This window comes from Cryphonectria parasitica, assembly GCF_011745365.1.
Source record: "Cryphonectria parasitica EP155 unplaced genomic scaffold M406scaffold_7, whole genome shotgun sequence".
NCBI classification, from domain to species: Eukaryota; Fungi; Ascomycota; class Sordariomycetes; order Diaporthales; family Cryphonectriaceae; genus Cryphonectria; species Cryphonectria parasitica.
The window spans coordinates 1,558,720-1,582,681 of NW_024468915.1; the positions used below are offsets into that span (position 1 = coordinate 1,558,720).

Here is a 23,962-nt window from a genome sequence, read left to right on the forward strand (position 1 = left end):
GCTAAGGTGGGCGGCAGACGGAGGGAGGGTTTGCCGAATTATGGTTGAACCTACTCATAGAGGTGGTGCTGCCGAGAACCACAGCGGCAGAAGACTCGTAATCTGTGACACTAAGGACGGGTTCTTGGCCTGGAGGTAGGTGTTCGCGGTCGAGATCGTGCTGAATCAATCTCGGAACCGCTCCGATCGCTCGGGAAATGAGACCTGTCATGTGGCACAACAGCGGCAACCAACAATCTTGGGAACTCGTAGGTTTCAGAAAGGAACCTCTAATCCATGCCTCCAGTCTCGGAAAAATCGTCGATACCTGCATCACTTCAATGAAGTTCTGCTTCTGAGGCCGTATTCCAATTTGCGTCCACGAAAAAGAGCGGCCTTCACGAAAACCGGACGCCGAATCGGAACTCGTTTGAATGGGGCGGCGTGTTCCGGGTCCCTGGAGCTGGAGTTGGGGGAAAAGATCCACTTGCCATCACTCTTCTCTCTCAAAGTCCCATGCGTGACATCGGCGGCTGATCAACCTGCAGGTTATTTCTGGGGAGCAGCAAGTCCACCCCCTTCCGACCTCACCTCTCATGCACCCGATGAGCTCACACCATAGCTGCACGCTGTTTCTGTTTGCCGCCGCAACGTACACGGTGATGAGTCAAGAGGAGTGGTCTCTCCGTGGGACAGAAAGCTGCAAACAGTCTAATATCCGGAACGGTGCGCGACTTCTCATTTTTATCATCACCATTACCATCATCGAGAAGAATCGCAAAGTGTCACTTCTGTGCCTTCTTCAAGAGCAGAGCAGGGCCTTCCGGGCCTGGCGTCGGCTGACGAATAGCCGCTCTTGTGGAGGCCGCAGTTGGTGTACCGGCCACGCTCTCTGGTCACAGGCCCAAGTCGGGTCGATCCACGTTGCATCGCTCCTCAGGCTTCTGGACAAGGACAGCGCTTGCGGACAATGCCCGTGCTGGAACCGTCTGGTCTGGTCTGGCCTAGCCTTGAATATTTGACGGTTCGCGCCTCATGCAGAGTTCGCAGAAGCCTTCAAATCCCAATGCGCTCAGCAGAGGTAGCATCTCGCCCATGTGGGCTAGGTTCACATAGGCGGCTTACGTGCCAAACGGCCAAGTCAAAGGAGACGTCAGAATCCTCCCGCGTATCTCCCTCCGGTCCGGTTTCACTCTAAGTGTTTCCCGAGTTGTTTGAGATGCATACCGTTTGGAGACCTGTCTTGGGTTCTCGATAATGGTTCCCGTGGTAGCACTGCATTCATCAATGCGTATCTCTTTGATGTGTGTGGGTGGGTGTGTGTTGGTCGCCTCGGGTGTTAATCTCCTTTGCTGGCATTACCAGATATCGCTCGGTGCTTTCTAATCTTTCTTAACCCTTCCCCCTCCCATTTCGAGGAACTCGTCATCATAGCGCTTTTGCTTGACCTTCGCCCTTGAACGGGGTGTAGCTACATGCTTCCTGTCTGGCGTCCGGCGCAACGTTCTTGGAGGCTCCTCGCCTCAAATTAAATTGATTGGCCGTGAATGGTCCTCGGTTACATGGCGCTTGGGGCCCCAGGGGTTCGAGCATCTGACCAAAGGCGATCAGAGAAGAGACCATCAATGCAGAACCCGTCTCGGTGTGTAGACAGTGGGATCACGCGTGGGCCAGACCTGATCGTGCACTGACAACAGACGTATCAGGACGTCTAGCCAAAGTTGCGCAAATTAGGCAGAGAAGGTGAGGCAGATCTTGTGGACGCGCGTGGGAAAGACCAAGCCTTGAAGAGCCGATCTGAGGGCTGGCCAAGGGGGCCATCTGTGGTTGTCCTAACAAAGACGGACATACAGCAAGGGACAACGAGTCATTCGTGCTTCAAATGTATGTACCTGTGGTCCTGCGTTGTTGGCAATTTGCTGTGTAAAGTCGGAAATCGGCGAGGGCGAGGTGGCAAGCAATACACTGGTTCGACGGGACGTTTGGAGTTGCTCGATCCAGGAGGCTGACCAGAATCGTTCTAGCATTGGCATCTGTGGGTGGAACGACCTGTTCTGAGTTCTGGGCCTCAGTACTTAGGGGTGGTTCCACAGCTCTAGCTGACGTTCCAGGAACATAGAAGGCTTGAGGCCATCGCGTTGAGAATTCCCCACTGCCTGTACTGTCAGGGTGCCTGAGCATCAGAGAGGTCGGCTGTCACCGTGGGGCCACGCAGAAAGACCAGTGCTCGTCTCCTAATTGACCTTTTCTGAGCAAGGTACTTTGGTGAGAGAAAGGAGCGGGAAGCGTGACGGGAGTCGCAGAACACGACGACCCTCTGTTCTTTGGAAGAGCCACACTCGGAATTTATCCAGCCATTGAGGTTTATCGAAACAGAAATCTTAAAGTCGCGAGTGCCTGCCGGAAGAGTCCACCGCACGCGAGCCTGAAGGTCGCTCGCTTTGGGAAGTAACGGGTCGATCCTACGCAACCTCGTAGTTAGCATTTGGTCGACATCTAGCGGACCTGTGTTGCTCGAGGTTCTGGGGAGGGCAGGTAATGCGGGTCTGAGGAGGAGTCCTTCTGTCGTGAGGAACGAGACTACATTACTTGCTGTTTGTGAGGAGACCACTGGCCGTCGCGACTTCCTCAACAACAACCATTACTACACCGACACAGTCGTTGAAATAGACAGGTACGACTGATTCACAGGCAACTACAACTGGGCCTTTCCTTCTCTCTCTGAGCTCTCCCTCTTTCCCTCTATAATTCGCTCTCCTCGCCTACTGTCTTGGTCCTTGTTCGCCCTCTGACTGTGACGATCTCCTCTTCCTCGCTCAATTCCCTTGGCACTATTGATTGCTCGATTTCTTTCAACCCAGACTGATATTATGCCAAGCTGTACCCCTCCACTTTCCAGCAACAACGCATATACCACCACGTTCATGGCCTGACGCTATCTCGATGAAGGGGACCAGGAAAACATATACCATCGCACACAACCAACTACTCGCCACCACCAAAACCAGCCTTTGTGAAACCCCACAAACGTCAACATGGTGTTATCATCGCCCCGGCTCCTCGTGAGCCTACGGTACACCTTACCATCCCTCATTTTTGTCTACTTCATGGTCTGCTCGGCTTTTGCTGCCTGTACTTTCCAGAAGCATACTTCAGTCACTCAGCGACCTCGCCGGGCCATCATTCCCTACCTCTTATTGATAATAGCCACCACCTACCTTGCCCAGTGCAGCCTCAGCCTCACTCACTGGCATGATGTTCACCAGTCCAAGGTTATCGGTGACCTCGCCTGTGCTCTGGTATATGGCCTCGAGTTCGCCATCCTGCACGGTACCCGGGATCCAGTCTGGCACTCTTACAGTGGCTCTTTGGCTATCACATTGGCCCTCGAGCCCATTCTCGCCACACTGTCTCTGCGCTCTTCAAATTACCAGACTTCGATGCCCATAGGGATTTTGAAAGTCTTGGTTCTGGCAGCTCGTTTTGCTTGCCTGCTGCTTGCACTGGTTAACTGCTGCAGTTCGCAGAAGTATGATCCCGCAGGCATTAGAGGCGATGCTGAACATCAGTCTCTACTGCGGAAGCCAGCCAATGGAGAATCGGAAGACACGCTTGTCACAGAATACGGTTCGACAGAGGTCGCTGCTGACGACTCCAGCAGAGCCATTAGCAAAGATCCCGAGTCCGAGTGGGAGCGCAGCCAACGTCTGGCCGAGGAACAAAGGGACAAGCGACTTCGGGACAGCGGTAATTGGTTCATCTACGCCAAGAGTTTCAAGATATTCCTGCCCTACATCTGGCCTGTCAACGACCGACGCCTCCAGTTCCACGCCATACTCGTCGTTCTTTGTCTACTGGCGAACAATGGGCTGAACGTCTTGATCCCCAACCAGCTCGGTGTGGTGACCAAGTCCTTGACCGAGAGCGCAAAGGGAGGCAGTCCCACCGATGCCGTGGACCCCTGGATACAGGTCCTCATCTTTGCGGCTCTCAAGATCAGCGGATCCTCGGCAGGGCTCTCGCTACTCCGACAGAGGCTGTGGCTTCCTGTTGAGCAGTATTCGGCGCGTGCGATGGTGGAGGCTGCTCACTCTCACATCATGAAGCTCGACGCGCATTTCCATGATACAAAAAGCCTTTCTGATATGTTGATGGCCATCCAACATGGGGATAGCATAACTAGGGCCTTAGACACGGTCTGTTTCTCCTTGCTGCCAAATTTTATCGACCTCGGCGTCGCTTTCATCTATTTAACGGCCAAATTTGGCCCTTGGGAGGGCCTCATCACCATCAGCACCATGACCTTTTTCATTTACCTATCCACAGCCGCCATCGCCAGCTCCCGCGCAGCTCGACAAGCTTACTCCAAGGCTTGGTACGAGGAATGGTACATTATGAATTCTGGCTTGTCTGGTTGGACGACAGTTGCGTCCTTCAACCAGGTCGAGCACGAGATAAACCGCTTTTCTGTGGCCGTCCAGGACAGGGTGGCCAAGTCGCAGGTTTATACTTTGAACATGTACCGATCACAGGCACTTCAATACCTGGTCCTCTCGGCCGGTCTCTTGGCCGGTCTGTTTCTTGCTGTCTGGCAGGTCACGCAGGAGCACAGTATCGACGCCAGTGACTTTGTTGTTCTCCTCACGTACTGGTCACAACTTGTCACCCCATTGAACTTTTTTGCTGGGCTTGGGAAGACAGTGAATAGGGATTTGATCGATGCCGAGCGCCTCTTGGAGATCATGGAGACACAGTCCAAGGTCATCAGCAAGCCAGGTGCACCATCGTTTCAGCTCAAGGAAGGCAGCATCGAATTTCGGAGTGTCCGCTTCTCCTACGACAGAAAGAGAGAGATACTCAAGGATGTATCCTTCAGCGTGAAGCCCGGACAGACCATTGCGTAAGTGACCACGTTTTCTTCATGTCTTGACCCCCTCCGCCTCCATTAATTCTCTAGAGCTATGCACTGAGAATAAGATGTGTTCTATTAGTCTTGTTGGCAAGACCGGTGCCGGGAAGAGCACCATCCTCAAGTTGCTCAACCGATTCTATGACGTGACAGATGGAGACATCAGGATCGATGGACAAGATATCAGAGACGTTGAACTCACTAGCCTTCGCGAGCATATTGGTGTGGTACCGCAGAATCCCGTCCTCTTCAACGACTCCATCATGGACAACGTTCGCTACGCCCGACTCGATGCAAGTGATGAAGAGGTCCACAGCGCTTGCAAGGCCGCTGCTATACACGAGCAGATCCTTGGCTTTAGTGATGGATACAATACTCGTGTAGGTGAGCGGGGCGTCAAACTGTCTGGTGGTGAACTGCAGCGAGTGGCGATTGCGCGAGCGATCCTGAAGCAACCCAAGATTGTTCTTCTTGATGTAAGCTGGTATCGTACAGACCTTATTGATGCAACCGGGACTGACTTGGAGCTATAGGAAGCAACCAGTGCTGTCGACACAGAGACGGAGACTCAAATCCAGGACGCATTGCGCCGTCTCTGCAAAAATCGCACCACTTTCATTGTAGCCCACAGGCTCTCGACCATCGTTAGTGCCGACCGCATCTTGGTCGTCAGCGATGGTGAAATCATCGAGGATGGTACTCACGAGAGTCTCATTTCTGCTGGAGGTAGATATGCAGAACTGTGGACCAAACAGGTGAGGAAATCGCAGCTCTACCTCCTTTTGTGAAGCAACTCCCCGGTTTAACAGTACGATGCGCAGATTTTTGCCAAGCCCAAAGACGAAGATGGTGGCAGCACAGGCAATGGACAGAACCCCAAAGCTCGGGTGGAGACTGCTGTAGAGACGACACATACCGACCTAGTGGAGGCTGAGTTGCAATCCGAGGACGGCGGTGAGCAGTCTGCTCAGGTGAAGACTCCGTCGGGCCACAAGAGAGAGGTATAGACACGGTCAAGAAAACATCATTACATGTGTTTCTTGGCAGTCTCTAATAACCTCGTCTTGCAGGAATCGAAGCTCAATCCCAATGCCCAAGAGTTCACCCCGCGGTCTGCACTCGCAGCCTCGGCCAGCTACAGCCCCATCAGCAAAAACACCACGGCCGGTCACGATCCATTTTCTCAAACGCTAACCCCGATTCACATACAGCAGTCGAGCATTGTTCCCCCTATTGTCTCTTTGCCTGGTCTGGTCGACGCCGCCGAGACTCAAATTACAGCGAACACGTCGGGTGGAACTACTGCTGGCGACCAACCCCCGAACGATACTTGCACAAAGGGTTCCTCAAAGCCAAAGACTGGTCATGGGAGCAAAGAAAGAAAGGTTAGCTATAAGATCCCTCGATACACTCGGCGTCTTCAATCCCGCAGCCAGCCAGCCGAGAGCACTGGCACGTCTTAGGATTGTCACAGTACAGCCAAGAACTTGGGACAGGCCCCTTGGGGGGCAAAGCATCCATACGAAAGAGGAAAAGGGAGATCATAATTAAATATGGTGATGACATACAGAGTTACAAGGAGGCAGAGATGACTATTCTTCATTCTGGTCATTAATTTTTCTTCTTCTCCCCAAGTCAACTATTACCATAAACACTCTGCCTATCTACTCTGTTGACCGTTGGAAGGTCAAGCTCTGGAAGGGCATGTAGTTTAGCTTAACACTTAGCCACAGGACCTCAAACAATGAAGTCAGCTATCTCCTATGTTCTGTGAACTCTACGGCGCTTGTGTCTTCGTCGTATTGATGCATGGGAGTCTAAATGTTCGCGGTAGGAAGGGGCAGCATAGCTTGGCATTGTATATGATTTGGGGACTGAACACAAAGCCAACATTTATTGAAGATACCGCGGCATCACTGTGTGTTGTAAGCATAAATTCGAGCCCGGCATGGGCGGCCAGCGACGGCAGATCGGCAACCGCATAACGCTACTCCGGCGCTGCATTAGCACCTGCGGATCCCCCCATGGAGGACAAGTCTTGGCCGGCGCGTCATCGGAACTACCTGTTGGTGACTGATCGCATCTCTGCCTTGATGTGTTCATAGGTGAGTGAGACATCATTTTGAATATCGACCTGAACGGTAAACCCATCATCGCTCTGCAGCTGATCCACCATACTTCTCCACTCTTCCTCTCTATCTTAAAGCGTAAATATCCCAAGCGTTTCGGAAAAGAACGTTCAAGAGACGGAAGTGAGGGAGAGGTAGAAAGGGAAGAAAAGACGAAGAGAGGGTGTTACAATGTCTCTCGCTCCAGCAGCCTCAGAAGGCTTCCAAAACGCTACCGCCTACGACGCGCACCGCCCGGCCTACCCACCCGAGGCCACACAGAGGCTCCTCGAGCACATGCGCCTCGCGGACCGGCCGCACGCGCGGATCGTCGAGGTCGGCGCCGGCACGGGCAAGCTCACAGAGGCGCTCGCGGGGCGTCATGAGGGGTATGCTATCGTGGCGGCCGAGCCGCACCCGGAGATGCGGCGGACGCTGGCCGGGAAAAGGTTGCGAGGGGTGAGGGTTCTTGAGCGGCGGGCTGAGGACCTGGGAGGGAAAGGGAAGGAGGAAGAGGAGGAGGGGGAGGAAGGGGTGGCGGATGAGTGGGGGGATGGGGTTGTTGCTGGGCAGGCGTTTCACTGGTGAGTTGTAGAAGGGTTGTTCTTCTTCTTTTTTGGGGGGGCGGGGGGGGGGGGGGAGGAGGTGGAGTTCCCTCTATTTTTTTATTAGTTTTTACTTTTTTTTTCCTTGAAAGGAAATGTTGCCATGATGCTGTTTGGTGGTGAAGACTGATTTCCTGCGGGTTTATAGGTTCGCTACGGATGAGGCGCTGGGTGAAATTCACCGGGTATTGAAACCTGAAGGGGTGTTTGGGATGATCTGGAACATTGACGACTGTGAGAATACACCCACACCTCTCCTCCTTCTCCTCCCTCTCTATGGTTAAGCTGATCTGATGATGGCCCCCTTTGAAAAGATAACAAGCCCAAGGCTTGGAAAGCCTCAACCCGCTGGGCACAGCACCTCAACGACTGGATCCACAGTCTAGCGGCCAACGACGGCAACAAGCGCTTCCGCGACATGGAGTGGAAGGAGGTCTTTGACAGACAGCTCAAGACGAACCCGGTGCAGGTCCTGCGAGACACGCTCCTGGGCAACCTGCCGCGGTTCTCGGTGCCTTTGGGCCAGGACAGCGTGGCGTGGACGCATTGGTTGGACGAGAAGGCGCTGTGGGACCGGATTAATACGCTCAGCCATGTTGCGCTGCTGGAGGGATCGGACAGGGAGAAAGGGGAGAGGGTGTTCAGGGAGGCCATGGGAATGGACGACGTTGTGAGGAATGAGAAGGGGGAGGTCGAGTGTCATGGGAGGACGTATCTTGCGTGGTCGGATCGGATGTAAGCACGGAAAGAAGCCAAAAGGGAATCAAATAGTCAACATCGCCAACATGAAAGGGGAAGGAATTGCGTTTTTTTTTGTTATTCTTGCTGCCAAGCCAGTTATATCGATGCAGTCAAACCCCATGCCGTGCTTCTGAGCCCACCGTCCTGAATACTGTTGGACCTTGCAAAGGCATCTCAGCAGAAGAGGAGAGCTCCCTCTCCCACATACTCCTCGGACCTCCTGAGCTCGTCATTGAAATCATCAATGTGGATGATCTTCGGTGGAATGAATGGTGCCACCAACACCTTTACTCATTCTTGCTGCTGTAACAACCTGGTTTCGTTGGCTAGGTGCTGAAGAAATCCGCCCAAGTGGCCGCTGGTGATTTCCTCTTCTAAGAGTCGGCAGAGATGTACATGACTGGCAAGATGAAGGGGCTTAGCATGCGTTCTCTCTCTGTCTCTCTCTTTCTCGCGCCTTCTCAAGGGGAAAAAAAAAAGTATCCGGGCCGACTCACCATTGTTACCTCTCACGAATGCGTCCCCGTATGCGCGCCTCTTCTGTCCGTTGACATACTCCTCCGTCTTCTCAAGGGCGATGTTCATGTAGCCATCGACCGACTGAAGCTCACCTGCGCAGAATGAAGAAGAAAACGGTTAGTCCCAAAGCACGGCAGGCTAGAAATGAACAGGTATGCAAAAGCAGGAAAAGACAGAGAAAGAGTAGACCAAGGACGACTAAGTGAGTTTGAAGATCATCGTCGTCTTCGTTGTCGCCGGTGGTTGTTTTTTCTTTCTTTTTTTAGTAGGGGGGGGGGGGTGTGTTTGGTTCGCCGGCTCCTTCTTCTCACTCACCCTTATAGACAACGCCCGAGTTGAGCTTGACCGTCACAGGGTTGCCGATGATCTGGCTGAGGAAGCCCGACGGGTCCTTACCCTCAGTGGATGGGGCGCCGTTCTCCATGCTGCGTGCGGGAGGGGTCTGAAACCGTTTGGAAAGACTGCGTGGGAGCGAGATGCTTGTGTGTCTGCGTTGCCTTGTGAGATGCTTCAGTGAGTCGAAGCTGCCTTTTGGCGCAAAAGGTGGGTCAAGGTTCTGATGGGCTATGAATGGATGACGTAAGCAGCTTCTACGATATGCAACCAACGGGGTTATGCGGGATATGAAAAGAAGGCCGTGTCCTGGGCCAGTAACAATAATAAGTCAATGGTTTTTTTCCAACTTAAGAAATAGATTAGATAATCCAGAAATATTTCTTGTCAAATTCTCCAAAAATGACTATCAAATTGAAGGTCACTTGAGACTTGTGTGGGGGCCAGAGCTCAACTGGAGAAGGTATTGATGAGAAAACCTAGGGCCAGTCAGCGCAATGTCAAACGACCTGATGCATAATCTTTGTTTCCTGTACTGCGGTGTAAGTATGTACCCAAATTGAAACTTAGGGATCAAGATGAGGAGGCTGACAGGCGCCAGCCTTGCCAAAGTGACAGTGAACATCATAGTCTACTGTACAAAGCGCTGCTGGTCCAGGACTCGACCTGTTCTTTCAACAGGGTTCTGACTGGCTCCTTTTTTTTTTACTATTGGGAGGTAGAGCAGACATGATTAACGTGAGAGAAGAAAGTCCCAAACATCAGGGTCAAATTCATCTGGAGTTTTCCATCTTCTACCGCTCATACTTGATCCAAAACATGATCTCACCATATCAAGGGCCACCTTGAGTACTCACTCAAGTACTCAACTATAATTGAGAGTCCCTTTCTGAAAGTCTTCTGAGGTGATGGTCTGTCAGAGCCTGCTGGGGAACTCATTCAATTCATTGCAACCCTCCAAAGGTGGTCCCACCAACCAGGTTCTCGAAACAACCCCCGTGCAAACCGCCGCAGGCAGGGGTCCAGGATGCAGGTGGAATCTTTTTCGCCGCCGTCAGAATGGGGCTGGCTCGTGTGGGGGGCCTCGTTTTGTTTATCAGCCTCTCAAAGAGAGATTCAAGTCTGGGATTATTTATGGACTTTGTTCCATCCTATGTCGTGTAATTTTATTAACCCAGTTCTCTGGTTGTTGTTGTATGATCTCGCGCCCCTCGTACACAAAAACCACAACACAACACCAAACAAGGTTGTTGGTTGAGAAACAGACCAACACACGATTCAGGGGCTCAGTGTGCCGAGATCCGGGCTCGAATGCCCCTTCAAGTCGCCACGTGGGATTCGCCGACGATGAGGACAAGATAGAGCCAAACCTGTTCAGAGTGAGAGACTTGAGCCCTTGCCACAGATGGGTGAATACAAGCAGGTCCGGTCCTCATCGCCCTCCTCAAATGAGAACCGGAGGAGCAGCACCGACCTCGATGTCGCCGACGATGAGGCCGGGATCGTGGTCGACGAACAAAAGGAACGACTCTTGGCCGAGGATGGTGAGGACGAGGAGGATGATGTGCAGCCAGACGAGGAAGAGCAAGACGAGCCGCGAAAACGACGCTGGAAATGGTGGCTTGTGGCGCTGTTTGGCTTAGCTGGGACTGTGCTCATCGTCAGCGTTGCTGTCCTCTTCAGGCGGCTTTCTCTTCTCAGAGAGGAGGCAAAGGTCGCCAGCACGACATTCAGACGGCCCTCGTCTGACTATGTGATCGATTCCACCTGGGACTACAGCGCAGCCCCGACGGTGCGAGAGTATCACTGGGTCATCTCGGACATGGCAGCCAACCCCGATGGAGTCTTTCGGCCCATGATGGTGATTAACGGCCAATTTCCAGGGCCCATGATCGTGTGCAACCAAGGGGACACGATTGTCGTCAACGTGGTGAACGAGGCAAAGAATGCTACGGCGATACACTGGCACGGTCTCTTTCAGAACGGCACCGTCTTCATGGACGGCACAGTTGGGGTCACGCAGTGTCCCATCGCTTCAGGCCAGTCGTATCGGTATGAGTTTACTGTGAAGGGACAGGCCGGATCATGTAAGTTGGCGCTCCGAATAAACAAACCCTCTTGTGAAAATGAGACGGGGTAAAGAGAAGGAATGAAAAGAAGGAAACTAATTCGTGTTGTTGAACCTACTCTCAAGACTTTTACCATGGGCACCAAGCTGCGCAGGGCCTGGATGGCCTCTTTGGCCCCTTCATCATCCTCTCCACAGAAGAGAAGGAGAACCAGCCCATTCCCTATGACACGGACCGCGTCATTATGGTGCAAGACTGGTACCACGACGTCTCTGACGGGTTGTTGAGGCAGACGCTCTCCCCAGGAAGCGAAGCCTCGCCCATCCCCAACGGGGCGCTCATCAACGGGGCCAACAAGCTCGACTGCTCGCTGCACCCAGGCAGGCACTGCGACAGCTCGTCAGCTCTGCTCCCGACATTCGATCTCGAGCCAGACAAACACCACCGGCTCCGGATCATGAATGTTGGCGGCTTTGCCTGGTTCGAGGTCAGCGTGGATAAGCACCTCGACCTCCCCGTGACAGAGGTCGACGGCGTCACTGTCGAGCCCAGCTCCGATTCGGCTGTGCTTGTCGGCCCCGGTCAGCGGTACAGCGTCATCCTCTCGACCAACCAGACCACCAACAACGACGACGACGACGACAACAACAACCTGTTTTGGTTTCGAGCGCGCATGGTCAGCCACTGCTTCGCCGAGAACGTCCTGCCCGACAAGGGCGTGGCCTCTGCGCAGGCCATCATCCGGTACACCGCGGCAGAAGAGACCCCCTCCACTGCGCAGCAACAGCAGCACAAACTCCCCCAGACCCAAGCCGACAGTGGCAAGTTCACTGTCATCTGCAAAGACCCAGCACCAGGCTCCTACAGGCCCCTTCCCGCGCGGGCGGCCCCTGCATACGCGCACCACTCGTGGTACCTCCGCGTCAACCTCGAGATCGGCGACTGGCGCCTCGAGCGGGGCTTTCTCAACAAGAGCACCCTTCGCCCGCAGGTGCAATCGCCCAGCCTCCACCGCGTCGTGGACGGCCTGCAGGCGGGCAACGCCTCCTTCGGCATCGAGGGCGTCAACGACGTCGCCTTTGACAAGAAGCACGAGCTGGTCATCAGCTCCGGGTCCATCGAGGTCGTCGACGTCATCCTGCAGAACTTTGACGAGGGCAACCACCCGTTCCACCTGCACGGGACCCAGATGTTCATCCTCGCCGCTGGGCACGGGTATTTCCCAGGCTACGAGGCCCTGGGCCTGAATCCCGGCGGCAAGGGCCTGCTCAATGCCAGTGACGACTCGGTCGTCGCCAACCCGACGAGGCGGGACGTCACCACCGTCGAGGGGTTCGGCTGGACCCTGGTGCGGTTCGTGGCGGATAATCCGGGCGTGTGGCTATTCCACTGCCATATGATCTGGCATGCCGAGGCCGGCATGGGCATGCAGTTTGCCTCGCGGCTGGATGTCATGCGGAACTGGACGGTTCCGGAGCAGAGCACCAGGCTTTGTGAGGCGCCGGTCGAGGAGCTGGAGAAGGGGGCTACGCCCAAGGATAGTATATGGTTTGGGCATTTTGCCAATGATGATACGTGAGATGAAAGCATGTTAGTAGGATGGGTTTAGGTGATGGAGCTCATACTTTATGGCATCATTATTCTTAATAGTTAGCAATGTCTTCTGAATATACTTCTTAGAAGTAGAAAGTTTTAATTTGACCAGTTGAATCAAGGTAATTACTAGCTCGAGTGATTGAATTTGGTCGCAAACATGGAGCAAGATCTCGGGAAAGCCTTTGCTTCAGGGAAGAACTTGTCTGGGAGCCAGCTACCAATAAGGGCTTGTCTGCTTAAAAGCATTGTTGTCTTTTCGAATCCGCCTTTACGTTACTGTACCTCTCTTGCAAAGACCGTTGAGAGACAAGACCACGGAAGCGATATCAACGAGGACTAAGACTTGGGCTCAGGCTAAGTTGATGATCCTGCTCAAGTTTTCGTTCTTGGAAGCTAGTGATAATGCAGTAGTCTACGATGAGGAAGATACAATTTTCACCGATAGGAATCAGAATCTGTTCTATGTCTAAGCAAGTTCGGTTTGACAAAACTTGCTTGATGTAAGAGCTCAAGAGTAATAGATTTTGGATGCTTCACTCCAGCTTATATAAACGGTAAATCTGTCTGTATTGCCTTGACTTTAATAAATAGTTGGCTAATTTTTATTGCCTTTTTCCAGAAAGGTCAAGAATCATGTATTATAGGGAACCCGCAGATCAAACATTGAACAGTTCCATTAGAGAAGCTCACTGCAGCCTCTGATATTCCACTGCTGTATATCTTCTTACCATGACACAAACTACATCATATTTGTGTTCATTACAACGATGCAGACCTTACTTCGGAAGGCATTCTCATCAGAAGGATTAAGTGATCGAAGAGACATGTACATCCAGAATCTGACCGCTATGCAAGCGAAGAAGCGTCACGCTGTCTTTACGACGTGTCAGTACAAAATACGTGCGTCTCAACCACCATCTACCTGCTAATGGCTTGGACTTGGGTTGAACCAGGCTATGAACCCTGCTTCACAGCCCCACCCCCTCAATAGACTCAGTTCCTTCTTGTCAACGCTTCCTGGAACGCTCTTGAATAGGAAGACTATTACCAGTACAACCAGTGACAAATAACGCAGCTGGAAGACAAGTTTGGAAGGATGAATGAACAAAGAGTATAATTTGAACACCACAGAATGGTATCGTTATATCGAAGAAGGTAAATCCTCTCGCCAATCATCAGAAAAGAAGTTCCCAACCAACAACCTTGCCAGACCATGCAAATGCCCTGTATCAAACGCCGACTTCCTTTGCACACATATACAAAGATGCCATACATGTCTTCATCAAATTTCTCGCTCGAAGTCAACTCGAGTTTGGTTTTATTTTTTTGTGGTCCGACTCCTCTTCACACCCGTTCCATTCTACCTCGTGGACTGGTATGGTTTGTACCCTGGATAGGCACCAGCCTGCTCCTCCTGACCGCCGCCACTATACCCATCGTCATACGTGTTCGACCTCGTCGGCCTGCTAAAGTTGGGTGACCTCGGGCCAGGCTGGGAGTCGCCCGTATACTGTCTCTGCGGTGGTGCACGGTTGGCCAGGGCCGGCGGCCGGTTGCCCCTGGGCCGTGGCGATTCGGAGAACTGCCGTTGTGGTGGCACTCCTGGCTGAGCGGAATCGGCCGAGTACTGTCGATACGGGGGCGCGCGGGGAGGTGGGCCGCGGCCGGGCGCGGTGTCTCCGGACCACTGCCGTTGAGGACCTGGGGAGGATCGGGGCCCTGGCGCGGGGGAGAAGGACCTCGGAGGGCCTCCCTGTGCGGGCGAGAACGTCCTCGGCGGTCCCTGTGGTGCAGGCGAGTAGGTCCTCGCGGGTCCTTGTGGCCCGGGCGAGTAGGTCCGTTGCGGGCCATTGGCGAACTGGCCTTGCTGCTGCTGGGGTGAGGGCGAGTAGGTCCGCTGGGGGGCATTGGCGAACTGGCCTTGCTGCTGCTGCTGGGGCGAGGGCGAGTAGGTTCGCTGGGGTGCGATGCGCGGGTCAAACGCGCGCTCGCTGCTGAATCCGCCCTGGGAGGGGGCAGGCGAACCGCGCGAGCGATCTGGATACGCTGCCCCAGCTGCCGCCATAGAGTGGTTCGAGCTTCCTGTCAGGGAGCGCACGGGAGGGCCTCTACCGTAGGGCTGGTTCATGGCAGTAGTGGTGGCACCGTATTGATCATGGACACCATATCCATCCGGCTCCTGCGTGTAGCCATTCTGCCCATAGCCGCCGACTTGCGACTGTGATTGTCCATAATCCTGACCCATGACGCTGGCCCCTGTAACGCCCCAGCTCTGTTCCGTGTGGAATGAAGTTGTTGACTGGCCGTAGGCATTGTGCATCTGACCGTAGCCGCCCTGCGCAGCCATATTGTTGGTATTGTATGGGTCTGCTCCATGGGCACCACCCGCACCACCCGCACCACCAATGTACCCGCTCGAGACAGCAGCCATGTTGCCCGGCTGTCCATATGGGCTGACGCCGCCGCCCTGTACAGGCGTCCTGTTTCCGGGTGTTCCTGCCGGCGACATGCTGTTCATGAGCGATGCGTTCAGTTCGTTATTGGCCTCGGGTTTCTTGAGCTGCTGCAACTCGACGGCCTCCTCTTTCAACTGCACCTTCTTGCTCTCGGAATCTCCCCACGTGGGCATAGCAGGCAAGGAGTCCTCGCTCTCGGGGTCCTTGGAAACGTCGAAGCTGGCGTACTGCGGGGTCTCCTTGGCTGTCGGCGTCGGGCGGGTCCACGGCAAGGCGCCTGTCGACATAGGATCGTGGGGCTGGTAGCCCTTGTCGTCTGGAAGGTTCCTGTAGGGCTCGTCGAGGTGTTTGTGCCTGCCACCCTTGGGTGGGTCACAGCAGCCGCAGCAGTTGCCGCAGCACTTCAGGCAGTAACAGCACTCGCAACAGCAGGAGAGTCCGCAGCAGAGACATCTTGCTATACACCAGACGACCGACAACAGGATGAGAGAGCCTATTACGATGATGGCGATCACGGGCCATCTATCCGAGAACCGTGTCAGCATATTTGTGTGTACACCCTGGGGGTTTTCACCACCGCAGTAATCTGGGAGAGGAGAGCTGTGCCATACTTGCAATAGACGGCAGCCATGCAGTTGCTCCAACTTGAGAAGGCCGTCTTGACATCGGAGATGTTTCCCTCGGCGTCGCTCACAATATCCCTCTCGACGAATGCGTGCTTCAGACTCCTCGCTATTATTTCGCTCACTCCTCCCCTCAGGCTCCTCGTCATCGCCACATCAATGGATGGCATCTTGGCACACTTCGAAGGGCGCACAGGCCCGGGTAATTGGATTTAGGAAGTGTGTGTCTCGACTCGATACCGCGCGGGAAGTAGTATTCCCTCGATCTTCGGGTGGTTCGTTGGTAAGGTTGACACTCGCGCTGTTGTCACAAGGCCATGGTTCAATTCGATGTCGTCCGTTTGTAGAGGTTGCTTAAAGAAAGAAGGTAAAAATCCGGAGAAGATGACCCGTTTGGTGGCTGTTGGTGTAGTAAAAGGATCTTGTTGTGGTCCAGGCAGACGAGGCTCAGTTTCCGGGCGGCCGTCAAGCAAAGCCTTGCGACTAGTAAGAACGTAAAAGAAAAAAAAAACCGGGGGCTGCAGCGACAACAGACTGGTCGGCAACTATCTCTCTCCAGGACAAGAAGTGAAAGCGAAGAATGGGTGACGGGCGTAAAAGACAGTGTTTCCTCGTTTCGAGAGTTTGGGCAAAGTGCTGGTTCGCTGCTGCTCTGGATTCGTGAAATTAAGCGCCGGCGACGCAATGTTTAGACTCGGGGAATGCAGAGTTGGGGGGGGGGGGGTTCCTTCCCACGTGCTAGTGTCTTGTCTCACTTAGTTGTGGCTTCTCCCGTTGCGCTAATGAATGTCGAATGGATTGGATTGGATTGGATTGGGCAAGGTCGCAAGCCCCAGAGAAGACGGGAAGGCACGAAGGGTCGTTGTGAACCACTCGTGAGCCCAGCGTTTTCAAGTTGTTTTGTCTCGGATGAACCAAGCCAGTCAAGCCCCCCAAACAATGGATGAGGATGCTGCTCAGCCACGCCGCAGAGTGAGCCGAAATGCTTATATCTTGTGTCGTGCAATCAATGCGTGTCGCAGTTCCCAGAAATAGAGTCCTTGGCCCTCTTCATACTATGACAATCTTTGTGTCGTCCCAACAAGAATAGATCTTTATTGTATTGCTGAGGGGGTGGGGGAAGAAACGAGAAGTCCCGAGCTGACTGTTCCGTATGCTGTTCGATGAAGATTCCAAGTCTCTTCAAACGTGGAGCAAGAAGAAGGGGAGGCGAATGAAAGAGAAGTATAAAAAAAATAAAAAATAAAAAAAAAATTGGAAGGGCCAAGAGGATGCAGCCTGCAGAACTCGGAATAATAAGCGCAAAAAGCACGAGTTGGGAGATAAAGATGAGCAAGGCTGGAGGATGAGGATCACCGGCCCCCAACAGCAGCAAGACGCAAAGATCTCCAACGAATGAATACGAGTACGTGAGCGATACTCCCACCTAGAACATCCAGGTTCTTTATTTTGTAAGTTGGACCAGCAATGTGAGGAATCAGCAACTTTTTCGCGTCGTCGTCGTCGTCGTCGTCGTCGTCGTCGTGCAACACAAGAGCAGACGGCAATTCAGACGGCGGGGAGGGGGGAGTACACATGACCCCAAGAAGGAGGCGGCACGCAGTAGCAGTGCAGCAGATTGCAGGGGACCTGATTTCAGGAGCCGATATTGCTATTAGCAGCGGCCCTTTTCGAAAACTTAGCCTCGCCTGCTATAGGAGAGAGAAAGACAGGCTCGACCCCCTCCCTGTTGAGTAAATTGCGATGGGGGAGTTGCTCCCCAGAACCATGGAACCCCACTAAACCAGCCCGTCCCCCGGCCCACTGGGGACATGCTATGGAACATGGCACATGCATGGGTACCTCTTGCCTGTGCTGAATTCTGCGGGAAATAAGCATCGACATTTAGCAGAACAAGGTCCTGCGGGAGAGAAGAGGGGCGCCACTGTGAAAGCAGCCCAGCCCTGTAACTTTGCTAATGCATACTTGCAATCTTATTAACATGCGTAATTAGTAGTGCATGGTCAGTATGCCAGTGCCATTTGGATAAGAAGAAGAAGAAGAGGAAGAAGAGGCCTCATATCCGAGCCCAGAGGCCGCTCAGACTCTCCCGCTGTCAAAAACCCTGCGCAAGAGGGTCCTGAACTTGGTCCTGCAGCAGATTGGACCTTTCCACCACATGTCGCACTGACCAGGTTGCATTCAAGATCCGTCACGGACCCAGTCGCGCCAGATAAATGAGAGCACCTTCCGACTACCCGTAGTGAGGATGGATGGGGTTGTGAATCAATATTATTTGATGGTATGTTGTGTTCATTTGCTGGCTCAGATTCTATGGCTTGCGGTTCTAGCTCTTAGCGTCCTCGAGCACCATACTATGTACAAAATTTATCAGGGTGTCTCATGGCAAAGGCACGTGCCAGGCAACGTCTCCCGCCCCATGAAGTCTGGGGCTGCCTCATCCACGCCTCTTGATGAGGCCCTAGATTACTGTCTCCGACTCTGGGGCTCGACCTCGGCCTTGTCCCATACCCATTATAGATCCACCTTCCGAGAGTCACCTGCTATGTGAATTCCAGCATCGTGGTAACGTTGTTCAGAGATGGTTTACCAACAAGACCACAAGCAGACGAGTTTGGTTGCTTGACGATCTCAACCGAGCAGTTTCAAGCCGCTCTTCGTCTTCTGTCCGGGCTTGACAATACCGCCTCCACTAGCTCCCAGGTGCGGCGAGAACCTGCCATCGCCGTTGCCGGCACCTGATCCGCTCCCACTGTTCTTGCCTCCCTTCTTCTTAAAGTTCTTGCCCTTGTGCCTGTCGTCCTTCTGGGCGGCCGGCTTCACCTCGGTCGTGCTCTTGCGCACTACGACGGGGTGGCTTTGGATGTATTTGCCATTCATCTCCTTGGCGGCCTGGAAGAAGTCGTCTGGGTCGCTGAAGCTGACAAAGCCGTAGCCCTTGGACTTGTTCGTCCGCTTGTCCCGTATCACCTTGGCCTTCTGCACCGACTGCCATCGCGCAAATGCCTTGAGCAGCGAGTCGTCCGTTGTCTCGCCTGCCAGGTTACCGACAAAGAGCCGCAGGTGTGACGGGTCCCACTCAAGCAGCGACTCGTCGGCCCACTTCTTGCCACCACCTTCGCGGTAGACCGTCTTCTTCTTCTCGTTCGTGCTGTTCACAGCTCCTTCCTGCGCCGCCTTGGCAGCAGCTTCTGCGTTGAAGGTTGGGCCCACGGCGGCGCCAGCTTTGCCCCCGGCTGGTTTGGGGCCAGGAGCGGCTGCACCATCGGCCCCTTCCTTGGGCAGGTATGCGCTCTGCCACTGCGCAATCTGCGCTGCCATGTCGGGGTCGTAGTTGGGATCACCACGGTCGTACGAGTTCTGTGGGGCGGCCGCTGCGGCGGCAGCACCTGGTTGAGGAAACGGATTGCGGATCTGAGGTGGCGTAGAATAGGATCCCGTCGTGGGGGCAGCACCATAATAGCTTGCTTGCTGCGCGTAGTTGGACGGGTAGTTGTACGAAGTCGTCGTCCTGGCGCCATAGCTGGACCCTACGGCGGCGGGTGCCTGCGGGTAGGAGTAGGCAGATGGAGGCGCGCCATAGCTAGATGCTGTGATGGGTGGTGTGCTGTACGTCGGTATAGTGTTGTAGGCTGCGTTGGCCGGGTACGACGAGGGGGTCGGGGTGGGAGAGAAGGTCGACTTGAACCCACCGCCTGATGAAGATGATGATGACGTCGGAGGAGGAGGTCGAGGAGGTAGGGAGTTCGAGAGACCTGGTGGACCCGGATATGACATGATGAATTGGATGCGCCTTCTCGATGGATGTGTACGACTTTGTATTCACCAATCACGTACCTAAGCCCGCACCAAATAGACTCTGCTCGCGGTCCTCCGATATCGTCGTAAACCTGGGAAAATTCTCTTGTTGGTCTTGGACAAAAGCAATACCCGTCAAGGACCCTTGATGGAGTGGTGGGTTGTGGATTTGTGCAGCCAGGACGACGTTTGGTGGAGTTGATGATGTATACGGCAGAGAACATTTGACTGCTGTTTCGCCAGGCGGTAGAAAAGGTTGGTCAGACATCGTTGTCCCAAGCGCCCAGCCACAATCCTGATTACATAATACTGTGTATTCGATATTGCATATGAGCCCCCTGCCAATCCTATCCGTCCGCAATCGGGGGGCCCAACGTTGTATTTTCTATTCTAGCGGGGAGACCTGGGCCGCGCTGCAGCCGCTGAAAAATGGTACTAGCCAGCACTTTCAACGGCTATGTATGATGGTATAGCACTGTGTAGTTGTCAAGCAGATTAAATCAAACGCCATCAAACGCCCATCCAACCCGAACCAGAAAGCTCGCACTATTTAATAAGGTCAGTGATGTAAGTCCTGCTATTGGGGGACCATTTCATAGATCATCGACCCACTGTCAACTCGAAGTCGGTCCAGACAGCCGGTAGGGATTGCGCTTTGAGTTATTTTTGTCGGGCCTCTTTGACTCACATTGTGCTGTGTTGGTCTGTACCGTATCAAATCCTGTCGGCACGTCGGGCAGTCGATGCCTTGATGACGTTTTTGGCGGGGCAACAAAAAGTCGTAGAACCCACCTGCCCCTCGCTGAAAATCCGTCCGATGCTCGCCGGTCAGATCACCCTTATAGTACCGTAATACCTTGTACGTACTCTGGTATATGGGGCATTCTGTGCATACCACGGGCACATGTGTTGCGATGGTGTGTATCCAAGAATTGGGTGAAATCTCCCTCTGTCTCCCGAACAAGCCGGGCGTCCTTCATGCTCACCAAATTCGCCGAATAAAGTACCTCCCCACCATCTTCCCAACATTTTTCTAGATAGCAACGGCCCATCAAGTCACACGGCAACGAGCTCTCATCTCTCTAAAGAGCATGGTCTTTGTGCAAGGTGCCCATCAATTCACGAAAGGTCAAGGAGTAGGATTGATTGCCCGAACGTAACAAGAGGGGTGATTTCTGGGCGCCGAGTTCGAAACGCGAGGAGTGGATACCCCCCTTCCTACGCACTCTGTACAGTCTAGTACTCAAGGGGCTGTGACGAGACTGGTTTGAGGCATATGCTCCTGCTAAATGTGCAGGCTGTCTGTTCGTTCTTACAGGATGAGAGGAAAGAGAAATATAGAGAGACAGAGGGAGAAAGAGAGAGTGTGTCTATATGTGCATGTGGATGATGCATTCGTACTAGTACAGGGCCATGATACACATGAAGTGCTCGAATACGTAGTACGGATGGGGAATGCGAAAACGTCTTGGGCAGGGATGAAACTCAAGAGAGCCTTGGAAGCAGGTATCTAGTATGTCACTACGTACTCAGTATACGCAGTAAAACAGCGGCAAACCCTTCAGTCGCAGCACACTGCAGCAGCAGCTCGGAAGACCGGGGACAGTTAGAGCTCTTCACTGAGTAAGCGTTGTCCACTTATTCTCTAGCTTCGTCAGAGGAAGTTGCCCGCTGTTCGGGCCTTGCCCCCCCGCGATGATATATGTCTTTCCCCGAGTCCAAACAAAATCTGTTTTCCTCCCACTCTCCAATTCAACCCATCTTTAGCTCTATTGCATCCTCAACCCTCTCGATTGGCTTCGAGATCCTTTTCCTCCAACAACTCTAGACATCCGTCACCCAATAACAATAAACCCTCTCCTCTTCTCTCTTGGATATTGCAATAATGTCTGGCCCAGTGTAAGTTTCCCTGCCTGTTCAACTTTCAACCCCACCTTCCCCCATCCGATATGAGCCATTTCGCCGCACTGCGACAAGCCCAGCGTCGTGAACCCCTCCATTTAGAGAAAAAGACGTCGGGCTCAAGCCCTCGGTCCCCTCCATCCAATACATCGGATTCATAACCGAATTGCATGGTGCTTCAGCTCGGGCTATAGCTCTTTGCTATTCCCAACTACATTTCCCGCTCCCCTCTCTCTTTTGCTCTTTTATTTCACCAAGACTGAGTGCTCCTTCCAGCGCTCGCCTCGCCCATATCGCCGGTGGGGTCGGGCTTGGAAATATTAGCTCGGGACGTGACAATGCTGACAAGAATCATTACCAAAGTGCTGATCTCGGCCTTATTGGCCTGGCCGTCATGTAAGTCCTTCCCTTACTCCTCTCCCTTCAGCGCTGCGCAAGCGTCGACATGAAGCTGATCACACTGTCTCTCTCCCTAGGGGTCAGAACCTGATTCTGAACATGGCCGACCATGGTTTCACCATCTGCGCATTCAACCGTACCGTGTCCAAGGTCGACCGCTTCCTCGACAACGAGGCCAAGGGCAAGTCCATCGTTGGTGCTCACTCCACCGAGGAGTTCGTCGCCACTCTGAAGAAGCCCCGCCGTGTCATGCTCCTCGTTCAGGCTGGCAAGGCTGTCGACGACTGGATCGAGACTCTCCTGCCCCTCCTCGAGGCCGGCGATATCATTATTGACGGTGGAAACTCTCACTTCCCCGACTCCAACAGGAGGACCCAGTACCTCAAGACCAAGGGCCTCCACTTCGTCGGCTCCGGTGTTTCCGGTGGCGAGGAGGGTGCCCGCTACGGCCCCTCCATGATGCCCGGTGGTGACGAGGCTGCCTGGGCCCCAATCAAGGACATCTTCCAGAGCATCGCTGCCAAGAGCGATGGCGAGGCGTGCTGTGACTGGGTCGGTGACGAGGGTGCTGGGCACTACGTCAAGATGGTCCACAACGGTATTGAGTACGGTGACATGCAGCTCATCTCTGAGGTATGTTTACCTTACAGATATTGCCTTCAAGGCGCGCCTCTGAAGCTGACTCCACACGTTACAGGCGTACGACATCATGAAGCGCGGTCTCGGCATGTCCAACAAGGAGATTGGCGACACCTTTGCCAAGTGGAACAACGGCGTCCTGGACTCCTTCCTGGTCGAGATCACTCGGGACATCATGTACTACAATGATGAGGATGGCAAGGCCCTTGTCGAGAAGATTCTGGACCAGGCTGGTCAGAAGGGAACCGGAAAGTGGACTGCCATCAACGCTCTCGACCTGGGCATGCCCGTCACCCTGATTGCCGAGGCTGTGCTGGCTCGCTGCCTGTCTGCTATCAAGGAGGAGCGTACCGAGGCCTCGACCAGGCTCGAGTTTGTCGGCCGCGTCAAGGAGTTCGACGGCAGCAAGGAGCAGTTCCTCGACGACCTTGAGCAGGCTCTCTACGCTTCCAAGATCATCTCCTACGCCCAGGGCTTCATGCTGATGCAGGAGGTATGTACTACTCTAGCCTGGCGCCGGTGTGGATTGAAATGTTGATACTAACTGGTGAATTCTCACAGGCCGCCAAGGAGTACGGCTGGAAGCTGAACAAGCCCTCTATCGCCCTGATGTGGCGTGGTGGTTGCATCATCCGGTCCGTCTTCCTCAAGGACATCACCAGCGCGTACCGCAACAACCCCGACCTCAAGAACCTGCTCTTCGATGACTTCTTCAACAAGGCCATTCACAAGGCCCAGCCCGGCTGGAGAGACGTTGTCGCCAAGTCGGCCCAGCTCGGTATCCCAACCCCGGCTTTCTCCACTGCACTGTCATGGTTCGATGGTTACCGCACCAAGGACCTGCCTGCCAACCTGCTGCAGGCCCAGCGTGACTACTTCGGTGCCCACACTTTCAAGATCAAGCCAGAGGCTGCCACCGAGAAGTACCCTGTCGGCCAGGACATCCACGTCAACTGGACTGGCCGTGGCGGAAACGTTTCTGCCTCTACATACCAAGCATAAGTCGGAAATGTCAATCTGCTAGATAGAAGTTTGAACCTGTAGATCGATTCGCCTTTCCCCCAAGGACGGCCACATCAAAAGGTGGTACACAGCACTTCGTAATCGGGTACAGGTACTAATACAAAAATAAAGATTTGCTATGTTATGAACAACAACAACCAACCAAACGCAATTCGCAGGACTTGATCTCTGAAGTGATGTTATGCAGGGAGTGCCAAAGAATCAGACATCAAACCAGCGTCCCGTTCAGTATCCATTTGTATGTTTTTTAAATAAATAAAAAA

At 53.7% G+C, this 23,962-nt stretch overlaps 5 protein-coding genes across 5 annotated transcripts; 4 read left to right on the forward strand and 1 right to left on the reverse strand.

Moving 5' to 3' along the window:
• Positions 1-3,032: 3,032 nt before the first annotated feature.
• Positions 3,033-6,030, forward strand: M406DRAFT_226034 (uncharacterized protein; the record flags this gene model as incomplete). The annotated part of the gene is made up of 5 exons (XM_040915737.1): positions 3,033-4,879; positions 4,971-5,364; positions 5,422-5,643; positions 5,710-5,889; positions 5,959-6,030. Coding segments are annotated over 5 exons (2,715 nt in total), but the record flags the coding sequence as incomplete, so codon positions are not given.
• A 969-nt stretch (positions 6,031-6,999) lies between these two features.
• M406DRAFT_357482 (uncharacterized protein) lies at positions 7,000-9,351 on the forward strand. Its single transcript, XM_040923690.1, has 5 exons — positions 7,000-7,580; positions 7,750-7,835; positions 7,916-8,742; positions 8,840-8,953; positions 9,177-9,351. The coding sequence occupies exons 1-3, from the start codon at positions 7,189-7,191 to the stop codon at positions 8,338-8,340; spliced, it is 903 nt and encodes a 300-aa protein (XP_040773483.1). The 5' UTR covers positions 7,000-7,188; the 3' UTR covers positions 8,341-8,742; positions 8,840-8,953; positions 9,177-9,351.
• Positions 9,352-10,929: 1,578 nt separating this feature from the next.
• On the forward strand, positions 10,930-12,824 carry M406DRAFT_217145 (uncharacterized protein; the record flags this gene model as incomplete). Its single annotated transcript, XM_040915497.1, has 2 exons — positions 10,930-11,281; positions 11,389-12,824. Coding segments are annotated over 2 exons (1,788 nt in total), but the record flags the coding sequence as incomplete, so codon positions are not given.
• A 5,916-nt stretch (positions 12,825-18,740) lies between these two features.
• On the reverse strand, positions 18,741-19,268 carry M406DRAFT_32142 (uncharacterized protein; the record flags this gene model as incomplete). The annotated part of the gene is made up of 2 exons (XM_040919505.1): positions 18,741-19,129; positions 19,202-19,268. Coding segments are annotated over 2 exons (456 nt in total), but the record flags the coding sequence as incomplete, so codon positions are not given.
• A 2,226-nt stretch (positions 19,269-21,494) lies between these two features.
• Positions 21,495-23,838, forward strand: M406DRAFT_323583 (decarboxylating 6-phosphogluconate dehydrogenase). Its single transcript, XM_040919786.1, has 5 exons — positions 21,495-21,635; positions 22,002-22,034; positions 22,115-22,670; positions 22,735-23,169; positions 23,238-23,838. Exons 1-5 carry the CDS (start codon positions 21,622-21,624, stop codon positions 23,676-23,678), a joined length of 1,479 nt encoding a protein of 492 aa, XP_040773486.1. The 5' UTR covers positions 21,495-21,621; the 3' UTR covers positions 23,679-23,838.
• Positions 23,839-23,962: the final 124 nt, after the last annotated feature.